The 25,232-nt window shown below is 41.3% G+C and overlaps 4 protein-coding genes and 3 non-coding genes across 15 annotated transcripts; 3 read left to right on the top strand and 4 right to left on the bottom strand.

Moving 5' to 3' along the window:
* Positions 1 to 73: 73 nt before the first annotated feature.
* Positions 74 to 20,843, top strand: LOC116923818 (centrosomal protein of 97 kDa). 2 transcript variants are annotated; one of them, XR_006646472.1, is made up of 5 exons: positions 74 to 226; positions 509 to 654; positions 718 to 2,082; positions 18,527 to 19,914; positions 20,370 to 20,843. XR_006646472.1 is itself a non-coding variant. In XM_045173365.1 (4 exons), exons 1-4 carry the CDS (start codon positions 211 to 213, stop codon positions 18,722 to 18,724), a joined length of 1,725 nt encoding a protein of 574 aa, XP_045029300.1. In that variant the 5' UTR covers positions 74 to 210; the 3' UTR covers positions 18,725 to 20,843. The 2 variants fall into 2 exon arrangements, 1 of the variants encoding a protein (XP_045029300.1); XM_045173365.1 differs by having other exon boundaries at positions 18,527 to 20,843.
* Positions 3,250 to 8,443, bottom strand: LOC116923831. Its single transcript, XM_032930397.2, has 3 exons — positions 8,211 to 8,443; positions 4,814 to 5,345; positions 3,250 to 4,737 (listed from the first exon to the last, which is right to left on the bottom strand). Exons 2-3 carry the CDS (start codon positions 5,299 to 5,301, stop codon positions 4,125 to 4,127), a joined length of 1,101 nt encoding a protein of 366 aa, XP_032786288.1. The 5' UTR covers positions 5,302 to 5,345; positions 8,211 to 8,443; the 3' UTR covers positions 3,250 to 4,124.
* Positions 14,755 to 14,838, bottom strand: Trnal-cag. Its single transcript has one exon. It is a non-coding gene; the product is annotated as a tRNA-Leu (tRNA).
* Positions 14,990 to 15,063, bottom strand: Trnai-aau. Its single transcript has one exon. It is a non-coding gene; the product is annotated as a tRNA-Ile (tRNA).
* On the top strand, positions 15,431 to 15,504 carry Trnai-aau. Its single transcript has one exon. It is a non-coding gene; the product is annotated as a tRNA-Ile (tRNA).
* LOC116934216 (aromatic-L-amino-acid decarboxylase) lies at positions 15,875 to 18,337 on the top strand. Its single transcript, XM_045173367.1, is given in 12 exon segments — positions 15,875 to 16,102; positions 16,252 to 16,372; positions 16,454 to 16,567; positions 16,636 to 16,755; positions 16,819 to 16,948; positions 17,013 to 17,161; positions 17,216 to 17,327; positions 17,395 to 17,444; positions 17,446 to 17,513; positions 17,568 to 17,658; positions 17,727 to 17,927; positions 18,003 to 18,337. Coding segments are annotated over 12 exon segments (1,440 nt in total). The 5' UTR covers positions 15,875 to 16,022; the 3' UTR covers positions 18,207 to 18,337.
* On the bottom strand, positions 18,328 to 24,925 carry LOC116923817 (DNA (cytosine-5)-methyltransferase 3B). Of its 8 annotated transcripts, none has more exons than XM_045173358.1 (20): positions 24,893 to 24,925; positions 24,723 to 24,828; positions 24,539 to 24,650; positions 24,267 to 24,467; positions 24,070 to 24,200; positions 23,958 to 24,005; positions 23,831 to 23,895; positions 23,628 to 23,778; positions 23,199 to 23,559; positions 23,013 to 23,133; positions 22,887 to 22,955; positions 22,684 to 22,822; positions 22,186 to 22,625; positions 20,355 to 20,749; positions 20,149 to 20,297; positions 19,963 to 20,059; positions 19,809 to 19,887; positions 19,228 to 19,744; positions 19,041 to 19,147; positions 18,328 to 18,972 (listed from the first exon to the last, which is right to left on the bottom strand). In XM_045173358.1, the coding sequence occupies exons 3-15, from the start codon at positions 24,648 to 24,650 to the stop codon at positions 20,290 to 20,292; spliced, it is 2,241 nt and encodes a 746-aa protein (XP_045029293.1). In that variant the 5' UTR covers positions 24,723 to 24,828; positions 24,893 to 24,925; the 3' UTR covers positions 18,328 to 18,972; positions 19,041 to 19,147; positions 19,228 to 19,744; positions 19,809 to 19,887; positions 19,963 to 20,059; positions 20,149 to 20,289. The 8 variants fall into 8 exon arrangements, with proteins under 8 accessions (XP_045029293.1, XP_045029296.1, XP_045029294.1 ...); XM_045173361.1 differs by having other exon boundaries at positions 19,809 to 20,059; positions 20,355 to 20,568; positions 20,638 to 20,749; XM_045173359.1 differs by having other exon boundaries at positions 19,226 to 19,744; positions 19,809 to 20,059.
* Positions 24,926 to 25,232: the final 307 nt, after the last annotated feature.

Here is a 25,232-nt window from a genome sequence, read left to right as displayed (position 1 = left end):
TTTTTTTGTTTTGAATTCGGATATTTGGAAAAAAATTGCAGATATTGCATTTACTAAAACCAGCAACAGCTAAAGTTGAAAATTTTAGAAAAATAGCACAATTTAGCTAGGATAGTTTTCAAGATTTAAAGTTTGATTCGTATATGAAATTATTTATTCATTAATCTGGATGACAGCAGCAGTGGGACATTCCATCCAAACAACAATACGATGGCGTCTGCCGTTGGTAATTCCTTAAATTTTTTAATTCTATTTGTGTTACATGGTTACTACTCACCATAAACGATTGATTCAGATTTCAATAAAATTTTTTCTTAGTGTGATCAGTTTTTCTTTCGAAATAAGCATCTTGATTCATTGCCAACCGCCGTTCTAGTTGATAAGCTTGACTGCCTACTGTTATTGAATCAATTATTTTCCCCTGTTCTTTGTATATCATTATGGGGATGTACATGAAAGCCCTGAATTAATTTTTGCTTTTTTTTTTATCATGCTTCCTTCTCAACAGATAGTCCAGAGGTGCTGAACCTGACACGCCAGCACTTGAAAAAGGTTGAACCTGCGCCAGGAAACCTCCATTACTCTAGCCTGCTACTGGATCACAACGACATTGCTAGGTTGGAAAATGTTGAGACTTATTGCAGCCTCATCAAGGTAAACAATTTGAAAGCATAAAAAAAAACTGTATTCTCAAGCTTCTTTTTTGGCAATCATCAGTTTTCAGCATCTCACAATCAGTTAGTCAGAATGTATGGTGTCGCTAGGCTGTACAGCCTAAGAGTGCTGAATCTATCGCACAACAGCATTGTCTCGATAGAAGGTTTGAAGGACATGAAGTACCTCTCCCACCTGAACCTTGCGGGTAACAACATCAAAAGCATAGAGCACCTCAACGCCAACTTGCTGCTGGAGCACCTCGACCTGTCTGACAATGCCATTACGACGATACCTGACCTGTCCAGCATGAAGCTTCTTCGTCGGCTACACTTGCAATCGAATCGCATCAAGACACTGCAGTTTTGCGACAAATTTCTACCAACCAGCCTAACGACCCTGACGTTGGCGGAAAATTGCTTGACGGACGTGAATGAAGTGTCCCGGCTGGCCCACCTAGTCTACTTAGAAGTGTTTAGTATGGCCGGCAATCCGTGCTGCTCATCTGGCGATGTTTACCGGCCGTTCCTGCTCAATTGGCTACCGGGCTTGAAAATCCTGGACGAAACGCTGGTCAGCGCCAAGGAGAGTTTGGTGGCCGAATGGCTCTTTTCACTGGGCAGAGGCCGCCAGTTCAAAATTGGCCAGCACGACGAGTTAATGGCTTATTTGATCTCAATCCGGCCAGAAATCGGAGGCTTAACGAACGGATCTCAGTCGGACTTGGAAGGCAGCTCCGGCAAACTCGATAAAATACTCAATTTGGCCCGTCAGAATCATTGCGATTTACAGCTGGCCGTCTCTGCCACTTCTTCGCCAACGCCCACGCGACGGTCGGTCCCGTCCCCGGCGGTCAAGAAAACGGTCCCACTTCGAAAACAAACTTCTCCTCCCAAAGACAATACATCGGCGAAAGCCAACAGGGCGGCCAAGTCGACTTATGAAGACGACTTGAGCTTAGAGCCTATGCCGGCCTTAATGTACACAAGTTTGGACCCTTCGTCAACGAACTTGGCCCTCGAAAGAAGTTGCAGCGTCACTTTAATGCCCGGCAATCGTCCCGCGCGTCCCGTTTCTGCCCAGCATTTCGGCACGGAGGACGAAGAAGGGCTGGAACTGGCCGGACAGCCGAGTCTGCGCAGAGCGGCCTCGGCTTCCCAGCAAACACGTAAGCCGGTGTACAACCGGTCGACGTCGCACCAGCCTCGCAATACCAAGCCCGTCTCTAAATTACCGACGAGAAAGAGCATGGCGGAAAGAAGCGGCCCAATGTCGGTTCCATCACACGTGACGTCCGCCCCGAAATTGTCTGAAGCTCAGGCCGCCGTGGCCATCCAGAAAGTGTGGCGAGGATATCAAACGCGCAACTTAAACCCAGTCGTCGTCCGTCTGAAGGATCACGTTCGATTGAGCCGGACGGAGGAGCACGTCCAGCACCTGCATCGTCAATTAGCCCATGCTAGTTCGGTCAACGGTCCGGCAGTGAAGAGCGTGGCGCAATCGGACGAGTTTGTTCATTTGCGGGAATCGCACGATCGACTTCAACGTCAAGTCGATGATTTGCGACAGTCGCTGCAGCAAGTGCTGGACTGGATGAACTCGTCCGCTCAACAGCCGGTGCCACGTCCCCGCACTCTGCCGCTAACCTCCAAATCGGCGCCTTGCGTCCAGCAGCCAGTCGAGCATTTCGCTCAAGGAATGGCCGATCGACTGATCCAGGCTGTTAGTGAACCCGTTTCGCGTCTGGAACCACCGTCCTCATCGACAGTCGTCGGCCTTTTACCCTGAACGGATGAAAAACAAACATCGGCGGGATTTGCTTCTCTTTTTTTTTTTCAAATGAAGTTCTAGTCATTTTAACAGCACCTCACACATGCGATTGTAACGAGCTTGAAAAATGATTGGACGGTTTCTTTTCTTTTTTTTTCGGTTCGTGTGTGTGCGCGTGTGTGTATCGTCTCATTAAAATATTTTTTGGTTTTTTGTGGTTTCTATGTCACCTGATTTCCACCCCGTCACATTTTGTTTTGCTTTTCATTTCATTGTTGATTCTAGTTATGAATAATTAGCTTGGAATTTCTTCTTTCATTTTGTTTTGTCTTCTTCTTCCCGTCAGCATCGCGTGTCTGCGTCATAATGATGATATATACATAATGCGTTCCGCCTGTTTGTCGTTTGTTTTTCTCATCGTCCGCCCAGCTGAAATTCTTCTGTCCGTCCGTTTACGAGAAAAGAAAAAGCTGATTTTCTTTTTTTCTTTTTTTTTTGAAAACCGCGCCATAGAAAATTGTTTCTTCCCTCTTTGTTTTTTCAGCTTTCACTTGAATCTCACACTAAAACCAACTCGTATTCTTTTCCCCACTCATCAGTGAAATTTTTGGTGGGTGTCTGAAATGACTGCGGTTAACGTGATTTAAGTTTCCCGCTCGCTGTCGCGTCCTTTTCACCAGCGTTGCATGCGATATGCCTTTTTCTTCACTTTCTTCGTCTGCCTCGTGAGTCGTGACGGCCGAGAGCTAATGCAAACGTCTAAAAACAAAAGTCCATGCAGTTTAAAACTTTAAGCGAAGAATGTTATAAAATGAGAGAGAGAGAGAGAGAAAAAAAAATTGAATTTTTATTTTGCGTTGTTGACCGAAAAGAGAAATGAGGCAATGTCGCACTCATCAGCAGAGACGAGTAATGCATGGGCTTGATTATACAAAAGTTAAGTTTGAAGTGGGGGGGGAAAACCAATACAAAACACTAGCTCAATTCGAATATGACTTAGATACAAAAAGTTGATGAGTTAATTTAATTATTTTCACCAAATACTTGAATATTAGCTTAATGACGAAAATAATAGCCAAATAATAGTTTAAAAAAAAATGAAATGTAAGCAAAATGTTGAGATTTGAACACGTGCTACACCAAAAATAATTGGATCAATTACCTTTGAACCAACTAACATGTTCCAGTCTCTTTTTTCCTTGCTTCGTTTAAGGCAGCCATTGAAACCAAACTGTTTTGAGCTCTGAAAAGAAAGAAAAAACTAACTAAGCCATCCCTCCCCCCCAAAAAAAAATTTTTAACAGCGAATATTATAGATATATACATACAAACACAGATTGGACACAGCAAACGTTTTTGGGGGGGCTGATTGGGAAGTGAATCAGGCTACGTAAAAGAGCCTGCGAAGAAGAAGTAAGATGAATGTCAAGCACTAGCCACCTATTGAAAAAAGTTACCTTTAAACTGTATATATGTAAATGAATATGTAGATAAGGCACAGGCCAATGATCTGCCCAAATGAACAAATTTAGAATGCAATCTCAACGGAATTAATTGAATGAAAAATCAATCCGCCGTGGTAGCCAACAAAGAAAAATAATAATAACCAACGAGAGTAAACAGCAAGAAAGAAAATGTTGGAGGTGGCTATCACGTGAGATCCAAATACAAATCTAACAAGAGAAATGAGGCGAAAAAGACTATTGATTGGGAACGAGAGCTTGGAGTGAAAAGAATTTGCCACGATCGGTCGAATCGACGCTGGTGACGTGCTGGAAAAAACACGGCTGCGATATGTCGCATTTGCGTGGCAACGCTGTCTTGGCCGTCTTCTTCTTAGGCACTTGATTGTTCTTGTTGCCCGTCCAGAAGCGAAGCAAACTCGACGTCCTAGACGCCCTTTTCGGCGTAGACAGGCGGATGTTGGCCGGATCGGACGTCAGTTTCTCAATGTGCCGAAACAATTGCTGGGCAGCGTCGGCCGAATCGAAACTGAGTCCGGCAATTTGTCGGTGATCGGTGGACGTCCTCATCGTGTGGAACGTCGGTCCGGCCGCTTCGTAGTTGCTCAAATTGTCGATCGTGTCGCACCACAAAGTGAATCCAGTCCCGCGTTCGGCCAGGATCAACTGGATTCGCCTCAGGCGTCGAGATTTCGTCCCGCCCAGGTCCAGCAACACGACCGGAATTCCAGTGAATTTCAACTGCCAATCGGTCAGCCTGTCCGTCTGTCGCTGCAGCGTGCGGACGCAAACATCCGGCTGGCTGGAACATCGATTCAAACCCACCAGACTTTTCGCTTGTCGTAAATACCTTTTTTTTTTTTTTTAATGAAATTCCAATTCAATTAAAATTTAAATTAAAATTTGAATAGAAACAAATGAATTACAAATTAGCGAGCGATTTGCCGACGAAAATTTGCGTTTGGTGACCGCGAAAGAAAGTCTCCACTCTCAAAAGTTCCAGTTCGGTCAGCATCTGCTGGCCTTTGCTAACGACCGGAACAAGATGCGGATCGTCGGTCACCGACGAATGGTCGCCTCCGCTGCTGCTGCTGCCGCTCGTGCTTCCGGTGCTGTACACCTCTGTCGCAGCGTACTTGATGAAACTCAAACGACGCATGGCGTCTTTCTCCTTGCGGTGCGAAGACAACTCCATCGTCGAATAATAAATGGCCTCGGGCGTGGCGGCCGACCCAGAGCCGGAAGACGAAGCGGCGTAGCCGGAATCGGAAGGTTCAGTGTCTTCGGCATCTAGGTCGTCCGGAACGGTCGCCTCTTCGTCATCCTCGCACGGCTGGTAGACGAACAGGTGCGGAGTCGACCTGTACATCATGGCCGATGACGATCCGTTTTTCAATCCATCGCGGCTCCACATTTTTTGGTTTGGTTTTCTTCCGCAATCGAAGGACGACGGATAATCTGTGAATATATTTTTAAAAAAAAAAGTCAGTCACGTTCCATTTTTCTTTTTTTTTTAAGGGATGGTTCAAATATATGGAATAACTTGGTGATATCATCGTTGACGTCATTCTTCCGGATTCCGGAATTCGAAATAACAATCAAATTTACATATCTTTTTTTTTTTCTTCTTCTTCCCAACATTCGAATGAAAATCTTTGTGGCAGATGTTGTGACAACGGAATTTCTTTTCTTGGGGGATGAAGAAATGCGTTCACTTTTTCGTGAGTCGAGGGGGAGGGAATCAAAGAAGAAGATGCTGTAAATAAAGTTGCATGTCCATAAAAGGACGTGGAACGTTGACTAACAAGATGCAACAGAAGGATGTGGGAGCCATTTGAAAAAATTCCCAAACAATCGGCCATCAAACCTTCCTTCACAAAAATGAAAATGTTAAAGAAAAATGTCGTCATCTTCCTCGTCCTCCATCTTTTTTTTTTCTTCAGAAATAAATGGCGAACAAAAGAAAATGGAGGATGACTCCATTTTTTTCTAGGCTCACCATCCGTCACGAACAGAAAATGTTGATCGATAATAAACGATTGAAAATATCTACACGAAATTCAATCTGCATTTCATCAGAAAGGAAGGAAACAAAGACGTTCGCTGTTGCTGTGGAGAAATGCGACACCATTTCGTGCGGGTGATGTTTGTAAGAAAAGGGCAAGCGGAAAAGAAGACAAACGTCCCACATCCCAGTAGTCGTGATGTTTTATAGACGTGGCGAAACGAGACGAGTTTCCTCTCTGAATGACCCAACTCCCATCCGGCCAGCGAAAACAAGCGAAAATGCTGAATCAAAGATAATTGGAATTGGACATTCAATTCAGTTAAATAATCGAATAAAATGAAGTATAAAACGAAAGTTTAGTCGCTCCAGTATAAGTAGACCTTCCATTGATGGTCGATTCGCAGCAAAAGTCATTTGGTTAGCGTGTGGTCAACCGCAATCAAGAAAGTGAAACCAACAAAACAAAAATGTGTTTGTTTAAAGGCAAATTGTTAAGTTTTCTACAGGTTGATTTGAGTTTCAACTTTTATTCGCTTCTTCGTCCTCGACACACTAGCGAAATGACGTGATGTTGAGTGCAACGTATGTGACCAAGTTCCGCCATGTTGACCAACAACTTGTTTCCTAAATTTCACCTCCCAACCGAAAAACTACGGAATTTCTATTGGCCCGTTTTAAGGGAAACGACTTCCTGTTGTCGTATATACACACGCATCATTTCACACGCTAAAGGCGGTGACACTGACGAAAGAAAATTGTTTTTAAAGTCATTGAAAATATAGGCAGCGAAATTATACATGTCGGTACAGAGTAGATGGCCAGCAATTAATAGACAACCTTGTTCGGACACGTTTTGTTCGGGGAAGAGGGAAAAAAAAAATTGAATTTCCAGGGTTGCCATCATTTCCGCTAGCCTTAAATTTCGTTTCGGTGTTTGTGTGTGTTTGATCTCGGCTAAAATTGCGGGAATTCGAAAGAGTCGGCCGTTTCTTTTATTTTTCAAGGTTCTATTTGAAATGATGAGCGCTTTTGCGGAGTAATCCATCACGAGAAACGTCTCTCGTTTAAAACATCAAACACGTAACTTCTTTTTTTTTTTTTTCATTCTTTCAAGGATTTCAATGGCAAACTACTACGATCTATTCAAATAACCATTTGGGAAATGAAACCGTAGGATTTGAGAAAAACAAAAAAAACCTTCACGCTCGTCTTCGAGTTTCACGCGTGAAAGAGGAGAGCCGAACGAAGCTCACATACGCCTCGAGGGCAATTTTTTTTATATTTCCTTTTTGTGCATAACAGATGAAGAGAAGAACACATAAAAAATAAAAAGGACAATTCCCGAGTTTTTTTTTTTTAACCTTTTAGCATTTTTCGTATCCCCTGCTGTGGTGCCCTCCAAAAAATCAAATTTTTTAAAAATTTAATTGATTTAAAGAAAATTGTAATCATTAAAAAAAACGCAATGTGCAAAATTAAAAAATTTCTTTTTATTAAAAAAGAAGAATACAATGACGTCATCTTAACCTCCTTAAATAAAAAATCTATTACGTAATAACGTCATCTTTCGAAAGAAAGGCGTGGGAGTGGTGCCACCCCCCTTCCCCCGACATTTGCGTGCATCCGGAATGGTCCAAAAAAGATTCACGTTTCTTTCCTGTTCTCTCCTTCTTTTTTTTGCGCTCTCTGCCCCTTCCTCCTGAAAGATTCGTCCGGCAGATGTTTTCCCACCGTTTTTCTCGTTAGCCCTTGAACTTTTCAAAAACATTTCCATATACGACAACACAAAAATAGTTTAGCGACCTTTTTTTTTGAAATTTTCAAACGCCCCCCTATGGCGAGCCGATCCACGCAAGTGTTCCACGAAAAAATCATTTGGAATCAATTTTGAAAAAAAAATAAAATTATTTTAAAGGCAGGGAGAGAAAGGAAGAAAAAAAGAAAGTTCACCAGGGTCAACGGGCCACTAGGACGCACACAAATGAATAACCTCCTCACAATTTCTCGTATATATGCCTGGGGTAATAGAAAAATAGGAAAAACCTTTCCTTATTTTCTAGAAATTTTTTATTTTAAAGCTTCTTCTTTAACGATACACCAGGTGGTAGTGACCCTTCATCCCTCCCCCCCTACCTCATCTAGTATAGAGAAGAAAAGGTAGTTTATAAGGGGAAGTCCAATGACATCCTCTGCATTTAGTTATGTCTGACATTAAAATATCATTTTGAGAAAAGCATTTCCTGACTCACGTTCTCTTCCGCTGTGCGAGACTTTGACGTGACAAACCGGAAACGAAAAAAAAACAGATTCATTACCTTATTTTTCAAATTGCTAATCGAAGATTGGAAAAGATACGCGTTGATTACTCCGGATGAAAAAAAAACAAACAAGACGTCTGTTTCTTAAAATGCAGCGCGTGAATCAACGCGAACAAGACACACCAAAAACAAAATACAACCACCAAACACAAGAAGAAAACACAATACGAGAATTCACGCACGACCGAACGACTGAGACTCTAGCGCTCGACTGACGGCGAGAGCTGCGGAGAAAGAGGCGAACTAAAAACTAAAAAGGGCGGGGTGCAACAGGTCCTGCCTTATACCTCCTCACATTTTCGTTATCTTCTTGAAAAAAAACCCCTCAAAAACAACAGCGCACTTCAGGAGTGGCATCCCAGCAGCCCCGAGGCGTTCTATATACCACTGGCCATCCGAATTTCGCTTTTTTGATTATTTTTTATTTATTTCTTTAATATCTAAAAACACAAGAATCGAATGGCTCCTCTCTCTTGCCGCCGTATATTTCGAGCGGGAGGCGTGTGTGTGTGTACCAGGTTCCCAGGTATGCGCCTACGTGTTCGTATATACACAGGTAGACACATGGCCTCGGGGCTTTGCTGATCAATCACGTCACAAACGCTCCAGGTGACTCACCAACGAGCGTATCTAGAAAACAAAAACGAAATGATGTGCGTGAGAATTGTCTACGGCCCATATATATAAACAACGCGTGTACTACACACACACACACACTAGTGTGTAGGCTATAGTAGTAGGATTTAATAGAAGAGAGCATCGAAAAATGTGAAAGAATTTGCATATTGGGTATGGGCTCGTTTGATTGTTAAGACAGATGGGTGTGAGATGATTGGATTTTTCAATCCCGAGATGAAACGCTTTCTCTTTCACGAATTTCAAAACAGAATTGGGAGGGACCTTTTGTCAGTTGAATTTTTGATTGAGGCAGCTCGGTGCACAGCAATTAAGAACTGGACGCTAATCAACACATTGCGTTGAACGAATTTCAAGGAAAAGACGCGAGCCGAAAGCGGAGAAAGAAAGAAAGAAAAAACGTTGGGAAAAGAAGAAAACTGGCCGACATGAAAGAAATGAAATTATACGGGGACGCTATTGAAAAGCCGCAAAAATAAAAGCGGAGAGAAATGCGACATATTGCGGTGAAATTCGAAACAAAAGAAATTGGAAAAGAATTTCCTACATCCGCACAAGAAAATGTCTCAATGAAAACAAGTTTTGAAAACATTAGAGAGGAAACAATGGACCGCATATCCGTATATAGACATTTGTATATTGTCTCGCGATTGTATTCATCTAAATTGAATTTAATTTTGAAAAAAAAAAAGAAAATGAATTTCCTATACAAGCCACGCCCTGTTTTTTCTTTAATTTCGCAAATACTATTCCAACGTTTAATCGCCCAATAACTCGAGTGCATTAACCTCCATCTTATTGTTTCAAAAATAAGCCCTTCCTTTTTCAAAATGAAAAAATGATTAATCAAACGTTCAAGTGTTTTTGGCCTGGAACAAAAAGGAAAACTGGACCATCTCCCACTTGTATATCCACAAAACACACAAGTGTTTGGCTTCTATATAGTGCGATATTTTCGTGTGTGCTCAGACACGGAATCCTATCTCAAAGACACGCGGGTGTAATCGGCCAAAAGAGAGCGGAAGATATACATAAATAATAGGGCCAGTAGGTCAGACTGAGGATGATCACCCCCCCCAAATATGGGTCCACCTCACCAACTATGTAGTGAATAAAATAAATATTTAATATCTTTTCACTAGAACCTGCAGCATCGCGCAGTGCATCAGTGAAGCTTTTTCTTTCTCCTTTCTCCCTTTATATATAATATACGTAATGTTTTATTAAAGGGATATAGCCTGGAGATGAAAGAAAGTCACGAGATTCCATTTTCTTTTCTTTTCTTTTATGTATGTAGACATGAATTGCGTAAAAAAACACAAGCAGATGCGTCTATATATATAATCCAAACAAGATATACAACTATTCATTGTATTATGTAAGTGTAAATTTTAAGTAGATAAATGTGAATTTTGATGCGTTGGAGATGTGAGCCTTTCTCCGAACGGCGATCCCCTCGGGTTACGCATTTCCTCGACGTACATCATTGCGCGTTATAAGCAAAAAATCAGGTCGATGTATTAAAATTTATCTTTAAAAAAATCCATCATGGCCAAACCGAAGCGAGGCAATAAGACGCGCAGACAGTTCCTTTATTCATACATCGGTTGGGATATTTTCAATTTCCTTGCTGGGTTGACACTTTTGCAAAGGACGCGTCCAAAATTCGGGTCAAGGCGTGTGCTCTGCCAAATACGTTAGATGACGCTTTATAGCCTATAGACTATGATGACGTTTAATTGTGTATACAAAAACACGTTGATGAAGACAATGGGTTTAATAGAGCGCCTACTTTTATTCACGACCCTGTCGTACAGCTACTCATTTGCATATTACTTGAAACGTTTCCACCTTTGACACACAGCAGCACCTGTGCTGTTAACTTCCGAAATTCCAATTTTGCGTTAGATGTACGACTTATGCCATACTATTATCTTTGAATTCTTTTTAGAAATATTATTTAATATACGTATATAAAGGCCTGAATAGGACATAATAAATACTTTCGCCATCTACGTTTATTCGTGCGTGTCCCAATCCGATGTCTATAGTCTACACACATAAAAACAGCTTTCTTTTCTTCGCATTTTTTTGTTGGGTTTTAGGTGTAGACCCTACAGAATTTATGTCCAGACGTGATGAGCACATGGCCCATTGTATTTGTTTTATGAGTCTTGACAATATCTATACATTAGATTTCAACTATATTTGATTAATGTATAGGCAAACATAATCAAACCACGCGAATGCACGTAACGTGTTTGAACAAGTCCATTAGAATTTGATATTTTTGTTTAATTCGCGCATTTTCAAAAGAATATAGTCGATTTAAATTGGGGTTTTCCCATTGAATCGCGATTCTTATATGTAACCGACAGCAGCAGCACGTGAGAATGGCAACGACCTCATTCAGAGTGGACATCAGATTGATGTCCAAATTTGTTGGGAAATGCTATCACATTTAGAGTTGAGATACATAACTCGGGTCAGAATGATCGAATAACAACGAAATCGCTAATGCACTTGGAAACAGTTGACACGCACATTACAAGATACACCAGAAAATGGGTTAAAGGTTCCTGGAACGTGTATAGACAGCAGTTTTTAAATAAACAATTTTAATGGCTGATGCTGACGCGCAGTTTTGCTAATCTAATCGGATGTTGCCAATGCATGATGCCAAACATCGACGATTGAAAATATATGTAGTTTGAACGAATATTTCAATGGCAGGTGCTGGGAGGAAAAAAATGCATTCAATATTTGACACAATTTTTTCCTGAATTAAAAAAACGCGTTCCAGCAAAGCGGTTTGGCTCGTTTAATTTTTTGCAGCCGCACCGTTACATGCGCTGTTTCTAAACGCGTTCGTGTAGCCTAACTTTTGTAATCACGACACTCGACTTGTCCACATTGTATATAGATAGGCTATGCGTCACAATAAAAACAAGTATATATTTGTGATGGACCTAATTATCTTCTAGACTGGAATTATATCGAGTTCTTCTTTTCTCTCTGCCATTTCAAATGTCATCAATCAACCGGATTATGTCCTCTGATGCTTGTGCACTTCTCGTTTTTAAGTAGATTATGTACGTAATTATATAGGCAAAGGTGAAATTGAGCAGCACTTTAGTCGGAAAGTTCTTTGTTTCAACATTGGACATATTGTATTCATAGACGTTATAGATGTATATATAGACGCACTGTTGCCTGTGCGTGTGTAATCAACGGCGTGTAACGGTGCTAATATCATCGGGCTTCTATATAATGTCGACATATTCGCCAAATTTGGTGGAATAAGGCAGCCATTTCCTGTTTGCTATATTTACATGACCACCCCTTGATGATTATGAATATTCAAAATATCGTATAATAAGATTGCAGCTATCCTGTGGAGACGGTTGCGGAATATATCCTATATATAGCCTATAATAAACGATAAATCATTTAAAAAGCGGCTGCGTGAATTATACGATATATAGGCGACGAGTTTGTGCTGCGGTAGAAAATGTAAATTCGTTTAAAACCACCGCAAAATCGTTTCAGAAAATACATACATCAGGAGAAAGCAAAAGCGTCCCCGCTGTTGCGGTGGCTCTCTATATACACAGCGGGGAGGAGATATGATGAATATGACTGGCCTAGCTGTTTAATGATTAGGAACGTGCCAATTATCTTCGTCATCAGTCATATCGTTGTCTACGGTCGTGTGTGAATATATCTGTACACAGACCATATGTCGGTATAGCCTATGTTCGTATAAATACATATAAATTTGAGAGAGATGCTCAGATTTTCTTTGGCTTTTTTAAATAATTGGGCTCGTATATAATAAGCCCGTCGTTGTTTATATTTCAGAAAGGAAGGATCTGTACTGCGTCTCATGTAGATTAACGATGTATTTCGTTATTAAATTTGGTATAGCGCTATAGAAAAATGGATCGTTATTTCAAGCGAAATATTTCTATAATTGAGTTAAAAACTAGTTGGAAAATTGGAAAGTTGAACGATAAATTCAGCCCAGCGTAAAAAATATCGCCATTTGCCCATAATTGCTTTAAAAACAAATAATAATAAAGCGCTGGTATAGTCTATATAGAATTGAGAAAAATGGACGGTCACGTGACCGACCCGAATGGACTTTACACAACCGGTTTTTCAATTTTTAAATAGATATAAATACAAATGCTGTTGACATCCATAAACAACGGCGTCCAGCAGCCATAAAACAACGACACTCAACGACAGGGACTTTTCTTTTATCACAAATTATTAACCTTGAAGACTCGTTTTTGTTCAAGGATTTCCACAATGACGATTGTCTATACCTGTTATAATTGTGTGCGTATAGCCACACCATATGTAGAAGACGGTGTATATAATATGCAAAACAGTTTGGCTCTTATCGGTAGTCACTATACTATTGACAGGAACCTTGAGATTTCTTTTTTTAAATGAATTCATTTTCGAAAGCAATTCGATTCATTTGTGCGTAGCATTGGAAATTGATTTTTCCCAACAATTTCAAAACATATGAATTCGTAAATATTTTGTACATACAAACAGACCGCATTTATATATGTAATAGTCTCTACGTATAGATAACCAAACGCAGACAAGCTAAAACCAGATGATGTAATCGTGTATATCAATCCATAAAACATTGCGGATTGCGTGAGCTCGTGCAAAATTAAGATTTGTTTCTCAATTTTTGATTAGCTCAGGAGAAAACTAGAGTACTTTCGAAATATATATACTTGGAATTTATAATGACGCAGCAGCACACAACCTCATTTGCTTATACTTTCTATTTGTCATGATATATCAACGCATTTTAAATGATCTGCTGGACAACATCAAAACGCCAACCGAATAATAATGCAAAGCGTCAAACTGTTTTTCTTGCAATGTTAGTCTATATATACTGTACTAATGTCTCATTAGAAAACAGTTTAATATACTTTGGTTGTATTTTGTATACGGTCCTACAATAATTAAACGAAAATGTTCAAAACTGTTTAAAATGGTCGAAAGTTAGAATTCTTATTATATTTACGTTTGTGATTAACATATATCCTTCAGTATAGTCTGCCCTCTGGCCAAGGTTATATATCCAGCACAATTGCGATGGTGGCGTGTGTAAATATGAAGAGTTCCCGCTGCTGGCAATGGCCGGCATCGTTCGTGAATCGAGCCCTAAGAAAACACAGCAGTGATAACGAGACGGAAGGATGATTTCACCCACATGTATGTGTATATTTAGTTGAGGCTAAACATGCAAACGCTCAACCTTGATTCTAATCATCTTCCGCAGGTGTATAGGCTTGTGTTGTGTTACCTCGTTTCTTCACTTTCTTTTCTGTCTTTCCTCAATTGTTTTTTCTTAGAAAAAGGCATTGCGTGCACTCGTCATTTTAAATGTCATTTCACACAAAACGTAGCCTATATAGTTCGCATTAATATATTTACATAGAAGGAAGAACTCGAGTGGAGCAGGGCCACCAATGCCTTGTGCAAAACTTTCGTTGTTTGTTTTTGGTTTGTTTGTTTGTCGTTAAACTCGTTTTGCAAAAAATAAAACATTAAATATTTCCTTATTCGTTATAGTTTGGAGCCATTTTAAATCGGAAGACAGCAATCAACATTTACGTGATTGATTATCGGGTTGACAGCCAGTAGTAGACGTTTGCCCTTGTTGTCGTTGGTCTAGATTAAATTTCTGAAAAGAAAAAGAAAACAACTAAAGAATTTCTCAATAGGAATTCCGGAAAAGGATAAAGCCACCGGACCCTTTTTTTCAAGAGATTTTTTGGGAGCAGGATGCAATGAAAACTCGATTTTCAAAACTTGCTGTGTGTAGTTATTTGAGCACGTAGTTATTTATTTAATAATATAAAATAGTTGTCAGAAGAGGGATTCGAACCCTCGCCCAGAAGACTGGACTGCGACCTGAACGCAGCGCCTTAGACCGCTCGGCCATCCTGACATATATGGGAAATTCTAGTAAATATCCAATCCAACGCCGATGAAATGCTAATAATCACAAATGAACAGTACAAACTGTACCTGTTAACGTTAATCGTAGGCAAAAAGAAATGGAACATCATTTCGTCCTTAAACAAGAAAACAAAATCAGATGGCTCGTAAGAGGATCGAACTCATGACCTCCGCGTTATTAGCACGGCGCTCTAACCAACTGAGCTAACAAGCCTTGTGATATCCGAAGATATCTCTGAAAGTTTTTGTTTTCATCATCATGCGTCATTACAAATAGATGCACTTTTTCTTTAGAAAATGCAATATGATTCCAACTCGTTACGAGTTTGTTAAACTTTGGATTACTTTCATGTTTCAATCCCGAAATCTGTAGCAATGAGCCATCTAGTGGCAACAAAAACCACCAAAGGGAAAGGCAAAAATACCATTAAATTTGACAAATTACCCCTTTAAAATATATTGAAATTGTTAATGAATAAAAGGCCAATAACCTTTCAGCTCACAATTCACAAAATAAGCGGTACAATATCTAACAACATTCCTTTGCTATTCATTTTCTCTCAGGTTTATAAACTGCCGGAGGCTTGTTAGCTCAGTTGGTTAGAGCGCCGTGCTAATAACGCGGAGGTCATGAGTTCGATCCTCTTACGAGCCATCTATTTTAAGTAAAGTGATTCAAATTACACAATACAGTTAACTTTTAGTCCATTTTAAAATACAGAAATTGGCAAAGTTTTTTTTTTGTGTCGCATTGTTACATCCGTTGATGTTTTTCCTATTAGACCTTATTGGTTAAATGAGTGACAGGTAAACAAATACGAGGGGTAAGAGATAGGCTAATGTGCTTTCTCACTGAGTCACTGGACATGTCAATGACTCAGGATGAGAGTGAGGGAAACGTATAGAAAATCATGACTTTCAAGATGGGGCGTTTGTATTATGTGTTTACATTGTCGTATAGTGACCACTCGAGTGCTATCGAACAATTCCGATAAGAGAACGACTTGTCATCCAGGCCAGTCATATACGGTGGGTCTATGAAAAGGGAACGTCCCTCTGTTTTCATCGCTCATTTAAGAGAGTAGCAACTAAGAACATCACGTTGCTTTCTTTTCAAAGTCTTCAGAGTTGAATTAAATTAGCCCAAAATATCAATACCTTTCTAATTAAGAAATGGACTCTGAACAATTTCGCGCAGCTGCCCACCAAATGGTTGACTACGTCATCGATTATCTGGATAACATCCGCAATAGGTGAGTTTGCATAATACGCCATGCGTTAAACGTGGCGCATATCTATAAGAAGCTAATCAGCCACATTTTATGAGTGCTGTGCTTTACGTAATTATACTTATCGTATCTTTTGACATATGAATGTAATTATAAAAATGTTTGTGTTTAAGGCGCGTTTTGCCGACGGTAGAGCCGGGATATCTACGCAAACTGATTCCAGAAGAAGCTCCAGAACAAGGCGAAACATGGCAATCCATTTTTCAGGATATCGAACGCGTCATTATGCCCGGCGTAATTAAATTCACATCAACGACAGTTTTGTAATGAAAGTTTCTTTTAAATCGTTTGAAAAAAACAAACACACATTTTCAGGTGACACATTGGCATTCACCGAATTTCCACGCTTATTACCCAACGGGCAACTCATGGCCGGCAATGCTAGCGGACATACTTAGCGATGCCATTGGATGTGTCGGATTCTCATGGGTGAACACACGATAATTAAATACATAACCTTGCGCTAACCCACATATAACTAACCTTGATATACTCAGATCGCTAGTCCAGCTTGTACGGAACTTGAAGTGGTCATGATGGACTGGCTGGGCAAATTGATCGGCTTACCTCCTGTGTTTCTGGCCAGCACCGGTGGTAAAGGTGGCGGCGTCATCCAGGTATACACTTGACTTCAATGCACCGGTGAATGCAATTTCTAAAAACCAATTGGCTATTAACAGGGGACGGCCAGTGAGGCCATGCTGGTCGGCCTTTTGGCGGCCAGATCGAAGACACTAAAACGACTCAAGGCCGATAATCCCGAAAAAGATGAAAAAACATTGGCTAGTCGTTTAGTGGCATATTCTTCAGGTGTGTCCTTGTTTACCACATTAAAATGTTTTATTATTTACAGTTTAAAAGAAATTTGTTACAGACCAATCGCATTCGGCTGCGGAACGGGCGGGACTCCTAGCCGGCGTTCACGTCCGCGTCCTCCCTACCGACGATCAACTTCATTTGCGTGCCGACGCACTCCAGTCGGCCATCAAGGAGGACACAGCCAATGGCAAAATTCCGTTTTTCGTAAGCCTAATTTCATTATCGATTACGTACGAATTACGTTGATATACTTCTCAGGTGGTTGCTACCCTCGGGACGACGCCTTCGTGTTCTTTCGATGACATTGAGGAACTAGGACCTGTTTGTAACGATCATTTGCTGTGGCTGCACGTCGACGCAGCTTACGCAGGTTGGCTGTTTTAACTTTAAACGTCTGAAAAAATTGAATTTGAAAGAAAAAAACTTGATTGTTTTAGGTTCGGCGTTTGTGTGCGAAGAGCATCGTCATTACATGAAAGGAATTGAAAGAGGCCGATTCGTTTAATTTCAACCCTCACAAATGGCTTTTAGTTAATTTTGATTGTTCTGCCATGTGGTAAGTTGATTCATCCCCAAAATTGTGATGTTTAAATCAATTATATTTAAATAGGCTTAAAGATGCGAATGACATCGTCAGCGCTTTCAATGTTGACCCCATCTTCCTGAAACACGACCATCAAAACAGTGCGCCCGACTTTCGGGTACGCCATTTTTCAAATGATTTTATATATGAATTCAAATATTATGATCCAACATTTGAAACGCACAGCATTGGCAGATTCCATTGGGTCGACGATTCCGGTCGTTAAAACTCTGGTTCGTGATGCGTTCGTACGGCGCCCAAGGGCTTCGCGATTACATCCGCAAACAAATTCAATTGGCCGAACAGTTTCACCACATGTTGGCAGCAGACGATCGTTTCGAATTCCCAGTTGCTCCCTCCATGGGACTAGTTTGCTTCCGTCTCAAAGTATAAACTCCAATCATTTATTTATTATTTTTAAGTTAAATAAAGTGCGGATAAAAATTCACGATATTTAATCAGGGAGAAAACAGTCTAAGTGAGGCGCTTTTGAAGCGTATCAACGAAGCCGGCCAAGTGTACATGATTCCGGCTAAACTGCACGAAACGTACATCATCCGCTTTGCCGTTTGTTCCCGTTTTACGGAACTGAGCGACGTTCAAGCGTCTTGCGAAGAGATCCGACGTCACGCCAACGAGACATTGCCAGCGCCTAATCAAAACTAGAAAACATCAACTTCACGATATTCAAACCTTAGAAACTTGTTTTTCAATGTTAGATGAATAATTATTATCGCTTGAAAGCCGATATGCGATTGGTAATGTACAAAGTTCAATAAAAACATCGTGAATCGACACACCGCTTTATTTCAATTACATTTACATCGATACTTAACAGTTTGCGATATTAAAACGCGACAATATCAAAATCTGGGTATCTTTTGGCGAAGAAAGGAGTTAAACTGCCCGATGGTGTAACTCTGATGCTCAGCTGGCCTTTAGACGGGACAACAATCAAGTGAGGCAGTGTCCGGAACGATGCCCAGACGTCTGAGCTCATTGTAGACGTACTCGCCATCGTTAGCCCCAACATCGCAGATCGGAGACCCACCCGCTTCTCTGACGGGCTGAACACAGAATTGATCGACGAGCCGGCCCTCAATGATAATCGGCATTTTACCATTCGTATAAAACGGAAACAGAGCAACGTGATAGTCTTTCAAATGGAAGGCGTAATCAGCTGATAGTTTGGACTTTGCGCGAGATGGCAATAACGTTCCGTTAGTGTGAACAGCAACGATCCAGCGCATCGGGGGAGGATAGAGAGTGGACAAAACTATGGCCACTTGATCGGCAAGTTGTTCAGTCGACGTTACATTTTTCGCTGTTTCGATTTAATTGGCGCTTGAGGCAATCACTGACCAGCTGGATATTACGAGCCGTTATTTTCACGTTTCGTTCTCTGACGGCTGTTGTTCTACGATTCCATTCCCTGATTGAACGTGAAAAAAACGTTGGAATTAATTTCTAAATAGTTTGATGGTTTTAAGTGAATCTTACACTCGAGACATTTGTCCTAAACGAGAGAAATGATCGACAGCCATCGTTCCATTCGTAATCAAATCTTTGTACCGGTCGAATTTATGCCACATCTCGGTGACGTTACACTATTCAATCAATACAATAAACAATTAAGAATAAAATTAAATGATTAAGAATTGGATTTAGTTTTCAAAATGTCAAACACCTTCTTCTTTTCTTGAATGTTACCCGATAAATCAGATCCAGTTACTGGCTGACCCAGCAATCCTTCCATCAGTAACACAATCTCGCCATTGAGAAGCCGGGCACGTTCAAGCCACAACAGTTTCTGCAACTCTGAAATTCCGTTGGCCGAGACATGTTGCACAACGGCCACATCAAACAAAGCCCTCGAGATGGCGTCTTCTGCTTTCTTGTATTGGCTTCCCTCATCGGGTCGGATGAGATCTTCCAATCGCTTGACACCGTCCAGCAGATCTTCCTTCCGTCGTCGGTTGCGGTAAGATCCAGTCTTCGATCGCATCCATGATGGAGAATGATCCATCCAACAAGGCTAATGTCATCTCCACCCGATGAACAATATCAGACCAGCCACTGCCTTCAGAATCATTTGCGCCTTCCGGTTGTTCGTCCATCTGGTTTTGGCAACTAGTGCAGCACAAGACTAGCAACAATAGTGTCGTCAATGTTTTCGCCATTTTCGTTCATTTGTTTTACACGTCCTGATTATTGAAATGCAAATCAGTCTTTTAATTTACGTATGCCGTAAATCAATTAAAATTATACCTCATTTAAGTATCCGAATGCAGCACATGTCAACACTGTGTCTATTGCAAGTGATGCACTGCGAGGATCAGATGAGCAACTGCCGTCAGAAAACACGAAATAAAAGGTATGCATATCTCTTGATCACATACTGGACAAGGCAATAACCCTTGACCTCGAGATGACGTTCCACACTGTAGCGAAACTTGACGTTTGATGCTTCAAAGTTCATCGACTTTTGTTTCCATTCGTCTTTGTTGTAGTCCCATTTCCTGGAATGGTCAACCGTTAAAGAATAAACGGATGGACTCTGAAATCAGAACGACCACATTTGAAATGTGGAATAGAAACTTTCACTTACCGAGGTTATCTTTGTGTCCCCTTTCTTCAACTCTCGAGAGATGGAAAAGTCTTTTCGACGTTCAATTTACGACGTAAACACAACGACTTGAAACCTAAAATTTATTGGGTATAAAAAGAAGAGGTTGGAATGGAACTGTTGTCAATCGTCTAACCAAAAAATAGTAAGCGTTACAATAAATTTTAATCGTAATTTTATTTTTTTACCTTTTAAACACGCAGATGATTGGATTCTGGATTCTCGCATGTCTCGCCATCTGCGCACTTGGCGGGCCGATGGAAAGTCACATGACCCATCATCACGGCGGGTTGGATTCGGTAGAGATCCATTCGAAGCATCAACTGTCCAGCGAAAATGAAGGATCGCCTTCACCTCAACATGAAGACGTCGGAGGACATTCGTTGGAATCTGGCGAAACGTCTGAATCGGACGAATCGAATGAAACTCTGTCTGCATCTCCCCCGTCATCGAGGAGTAAGAGACAGGCACCTTCTTACATCCGATCTTATCCGAATCCGAAATCGTATTTGAGAAAACAGCAACGCACCCCACGTGACTACTGCGACTATTTTGATGACAGTGACGGTGGCTACGCGTATTGCTGTTATTATTGAAAAAGCAGTTGTTGTTTTCAAAACGAATCAATCAAATTCACATTTTGTCTAGTTATGAATAAAGAGTTTCGTTTACCCGTGTCCACACTGTCGTTCTAGTAAAGAGGAGGATGGTTCTCGGAAACGCATTTTAAAAAGAAAACATTAATTCTGAAAAGAACTTGAAACCAACATTTCCGTGAGATCGAGAAGGTTCAATCTGTCAATGCATAAAAATTTTCTAAACATTATTTGACAGGTATCAGCTGTTTATCCTATCCGTGGTACACTTGTTGTTTTGATGACTCACATTTTCGATGCAAGTAGTCCACCACTTTCCACATTTCTCTAGAGTACGACCATTCGAAAGTTGTCAACGTTTAACCGGCTCACAGACGAAAATACAACGATTACTAATTTCCAAAGTATAAATAGGGACGGGCTTACAAAAAACGTATCGAATGTTTCTGTCCAGTCGTCAGTTGTATTTCAGATGGTGAGTCTCTATTCGGTGCGAACGAATTCAACCTATCGCATATTTTAAAAACCCACATCGTAATTTCAGATGATTCGTCTGTACTTGCTAATCGTTCTGTTCGTTGCCGTGCTGGGCCGGCCATCCGAAATGGAGTTCATTTCGAAAGAGTCGGACATCAAACGCGATACTCCGGTTAATAATACTTCCGGGCAAGCGCGGTCCTGTGATCCTTACGCCACCTAGTGGCGACAAACGTAACGAACCAACGGGAGTAGCTAAAAAATGTGAAACAAAAGAAGACGCACCGCTAATTAAACAATCGTCTGATGCCCCCAAAATGGGAAAAACTCACTCGCAAAAGCCATCGGGAGGAGTGAAATTGCCGGAAGCGGGACCCGTTCCAGCGTCTACCGCATCAGCCCGGAAACGAAGATTATTTTTCCCCATCGCCACGTCTTATGCAAGCCCTTCTTACCGGTCCTACCGCAGACCTTACGGCAGATCGGCCTATCTCGGATATTACCCGTACTATCCGTTTTTCTACGGCGCATTTGGCTATCCGTACGGGTATGGTTACGGTGATTATTACGGCGGTTACGGGGATTACGGAGGCTATGGAGATTATTACGGAGGCTACGGGGATTACGGAGGCTACGGGGATTACGGAGGCTACGGAGATTACGGCGGTTTCGGAGATTACGGAGGCGGATTTGACATTGGGGTTGATGTCGATTAATAAACCGTGTGCACATGAAATCGTTTGCTTTCAATTCTTTTTGTTTTTACCGTTGTCCATAATACAACCATTTATAGTTCCTACGGTTTGGTTAGGGACGAATAAATTTCTGTATTAGTTTAAAGACATGAATTGATCGCAACGTTTACCTCTTCAATGTACAATATGAACTGAAAGCATTCCACCAATCGTTTTAAGTCATACGGTGTTAGAAGATGAGAGGTACTCACGATTTACAATCCGGTTCAGCGATTCGCGCCAATTTCAACAACGGCTGGAACAGATGAATCCACAACGAGACGGGCAGACTACGGTTCAATCTTTCTTGGACGGCCGCCTCATCCAGATGAGACACAAACTCCGGAAACGGCTCGGGGAAACCAAGCGAACGGGCGTAGGTCGCGTGATTGGTCAGAGCGGCCACGTAATCCGTCTGATCGTCATCCGTGTCCTCGGCTTTGTTGCCGTGCTCACGTAATCTCCAATTCGGATGGAACTCGTCGTCCATTTTCCTTCTCTTTTTCGCAGATTTCTGGGTTAGCTGGACCACGGAATAGTGTTCCAAATAGGATGGCCGTTTGATTATCTTTGTTTTGCTTCGTGTGTCGCGCTGGAACAGCATCCGGTCGTGTTTTTCCTGCCAATTGGCTGGTCGAGGTTGAGCAATGGCCTGATGGAACAGGAATTCTTCCATAAATGCTGAATGGAAATTGTTAAATAGAAAGTACCACAATATCTTCGAGGATCCAAGGATATTTAATGAAGAAAGGTTCGCGACTGAGCGGAAGGCTCGAAATGGACGGACAATCATTGTTAATCACTTGTTCCAATTGCGGTTTAAAATTCTGTTCAGGAATATTGGTCCATCTAGAAAATCATTTCTCATTTCTCAATTGATTTGCATATTCAAACATTTTTAAATAATACGAACACGAGACGATGTTTGACGCAGCCTTGACCGTCTCTAATGTCGAATATGATGGGCTCCATCTGAAGAAACCTGAAACAATTGCTGCAAACTATTTCGCATCGCTAACGAAATAAACCGCAAAATTACCTGGAAATGGTGATGTGATAACAGCTGACATTTTCGACAGCCCATAGAAGAGGAGTCTCTTGATTATTACGTTCGATGCAATTTTTGATGTGGAAGAAATCGAAAAAAGCCTCTCCATATTCTGAGCGACATCGAGAAAGATCATTAACAACAATCGAAGAAAAAATGACGTAACTCCACGTTTACCTCCCTCGGCGAATTGTCTTCTACCCACTTCTCGGCCGGCAGGTTGATGACGTTGCGGATCGAATTTCTTGGCCGGAAGACAAGAAACGAGCAGGTGAATAGGACACAGTTTGGCCCATTCTTCGTCTTTCATTTGATTGGCATTTTTCAGGACAACAAAATCGACGCCATTGAGTTCGTACACCTCTTCCCACCTGTCCGATGCCATGTACTGGTCGAGGTGAAGACGTAATGAGCCCAGGGCGTAATTGACAGCGCCCAGGTTGTCGTGGAGTACCACGACCCGGAGAGAGGGTTGTCCGTTCTTAGACAAATGCCGATTTAATTGCAGTGGGAATTCCTGGTGTAGAAAATTCCGCAACTGGAACAAGTAAAAAAGTTAGAAGAAGAGCGTCTGGAACGTGTTGAATTATGGAAAAAGATTTATACTTTAAGGGCCCAGTCGGAACGAGGTTGAAGCAAGCCGTGAGATTCTGTAGCGAAATGGGCACAGAGAAAGCAGAACCACGGCGTCTTCTGCATAATGGTCGACATGGATCCTTCGCCCACCAATAGTTCCACGCAATACGAACAGTATACCCTATTTCCAAATGCGTCAATTTTAATTTAGTGTTAATAGCACTTTGATTTACCTGGAACAGGAACCGTTTTCGCATACTAAACAATCTCCCGTCGAACCGCAAATGGCACAGCCCACCTTTTCTTTTCAATTAACATAGAATTTTTCAGAAATAATAATCACAAAACATTTTTTTTTACGTGAATATCGTCCTCCCCAACGCTGTAACTTGTTCCAAGGAGTTCATTCTGCATTAATTATTACAATTTTATGAATAAAAAGATGGTAGAATAAAGAATAATGAAATCACACCTTGCATTCTTGATTGCAAAGACTTCCGAGGAAGAGGGGATGTTCTGTGCACGGACCCATGATCTCGACATGACAACCAAGGCAAAAGTAATCCATGTCCAGCGTTCCAGCTTTGATTCTGTCCACAACAGCTGCAATGAGAAAAGGTTTGTTTTTTGATTTTTCTCGAAAGCAAAACATTTTACAAATGACGATACCAATATCGCAATCTCGCGGGCCATAAGTGACGTCATCATCTTCGGCATTGTTTTTCTTTTTCTCCTTCTTTTTTTGGCCACCCTGGAACGTAGACAGACGACTCTCTTTCTTCTCGTTGGAAATTCTCTTTAATTTATCGTTAGTGTCTTTAATTCGGCTGATGCAACGTACCAGCCATTCTGGAAAGTCGTTCAGAACAACTAGAAATTTTTTAAAGTGTAACTAACGTTGCAATCTTAAAAGAAATAACGAAACCGAGAAAACCTAATACCATCTCGATTGGTGTTGCCCTTTACGGACGAGAATATTTTAATCGCCCACGATTTCAATTTGCCAGCCGTTGGTTTGACGAGTCTGGGCTGATTTTTACTATGCGCCAACATCTGGGCATCAAACAGACGTTTTAATAAATCATTTTTAACAAAGTACCAGCAAGCTATCCAGTCATTTCTAACCCTCAGGGCCTCCAAAACACCTTTTTCATAGAGGTTGTTATGGGCTTGATTAAGCAACCGAATGAAATGATCAGTCCAGAAAACCGCTAAGCTTTTCAGTCGGCATCTGATTAATTGCCAATGTCAACGATTCATTAATTTTTTCCGAAATAAATTCAATCTGAAATCACCTCAGAAACGGTTTGATGGCCGCCGAACCAGTACACCCAGTAGTTGGTGGGTTTCCTGGGTGGAGGCAACCCACAATCGTTGTGCGTAACTACAATGCCTGCGTAAAACGTCGGCACCAAATCAACATCAATCGAAACGTATTGTGCAAGAAACCTGTTGTCCTGATAAACATCATCAAATATCGTAAAAGGACTTACCAGGCCACCAAGGCCAGCCGTCCAGCTTAGCCCACACCATAGTACCGAGACGAATAAACTTACGAGAGGCTAATGTTTTCTTTGGTTCGACGCCATTTTCTGTCGCCTGCGATTCACTTCTGCTGGTTTTATTCGCCATTTT

The sequence above is a fragment of the Daphnia magna genome, linkage group LG5 (genome assembly GCF_020631705.1).
Source record: "Daphnia magna isolate NIES linkage group LG5, ASM2063170v1.1, whole genome shotgun sequence".
Taxonomy (NCBI): domain Eukaryota; kingdom Metazoa; phylum Arthropoda; class Branchiopoda; order Diplostraca; family Daphniidae; genus Daphnia; species Daphnia magna.
This window is presented reverse-complemented; position numbering and strand designations above follow the sequence as displayed.

Excerpts from the sequence above, each read along its gene's own strand:
- LOC116923831 (XM_032930397.2), bottom strand. The coding sequence starts at position 5,301 with ATGTGGAGCCGCGATGGATTGAAAAACGGATCGTCATCGGCCATGATG. Across the intron at positions 4,738-4,813 it reads GGCAAATCGCTCGCTAATTT|GTATTTACGACAAGCGAAAA; the intron begins GTAATTCATTTG and ends AAAAAAAAAAAG.
- LOC116923818 (XM_045173365.1), top strand. Across the intron at positions 655-717 it reads CTTATTGCAGCCTCATCAAG|TTTTCAGCATCTCACAATCA; the intron begins GTAAACAATTTG and ends GGCAATCATCAG. Across the intron at positions 2,083-18,526 it reads TGAGCCGGACGGAGGAGCAC|ACGTCTGAGCTCATTGTAGA; the intron begins GTCCAGCACCTG and ends AACGATGCCCAG.
- LOC116923817 (XM_045173359.1), bottom strand. The coding sequence starts at position 24,650 with ATGTTGGCGCATAGTAAAAATCAGCCCAGACTCGTCAAACCAACGGCT. Across the intron at positions 24,201-24,266 it reads CCCGCGAGATTGCGATATTG|CTGTTGTGGACAGAATCAAA; the intron begins GTATCGTCATTT and ends TTCTCATTGCAG. Across the intron at positions 23,560-23,627 it reads GTTCCGACTGGGCCCTTAAA|TTGCGGAATTTTCTACACCA; the intron begins GTATAAATCTTT and ends TACTTGTTCCAG.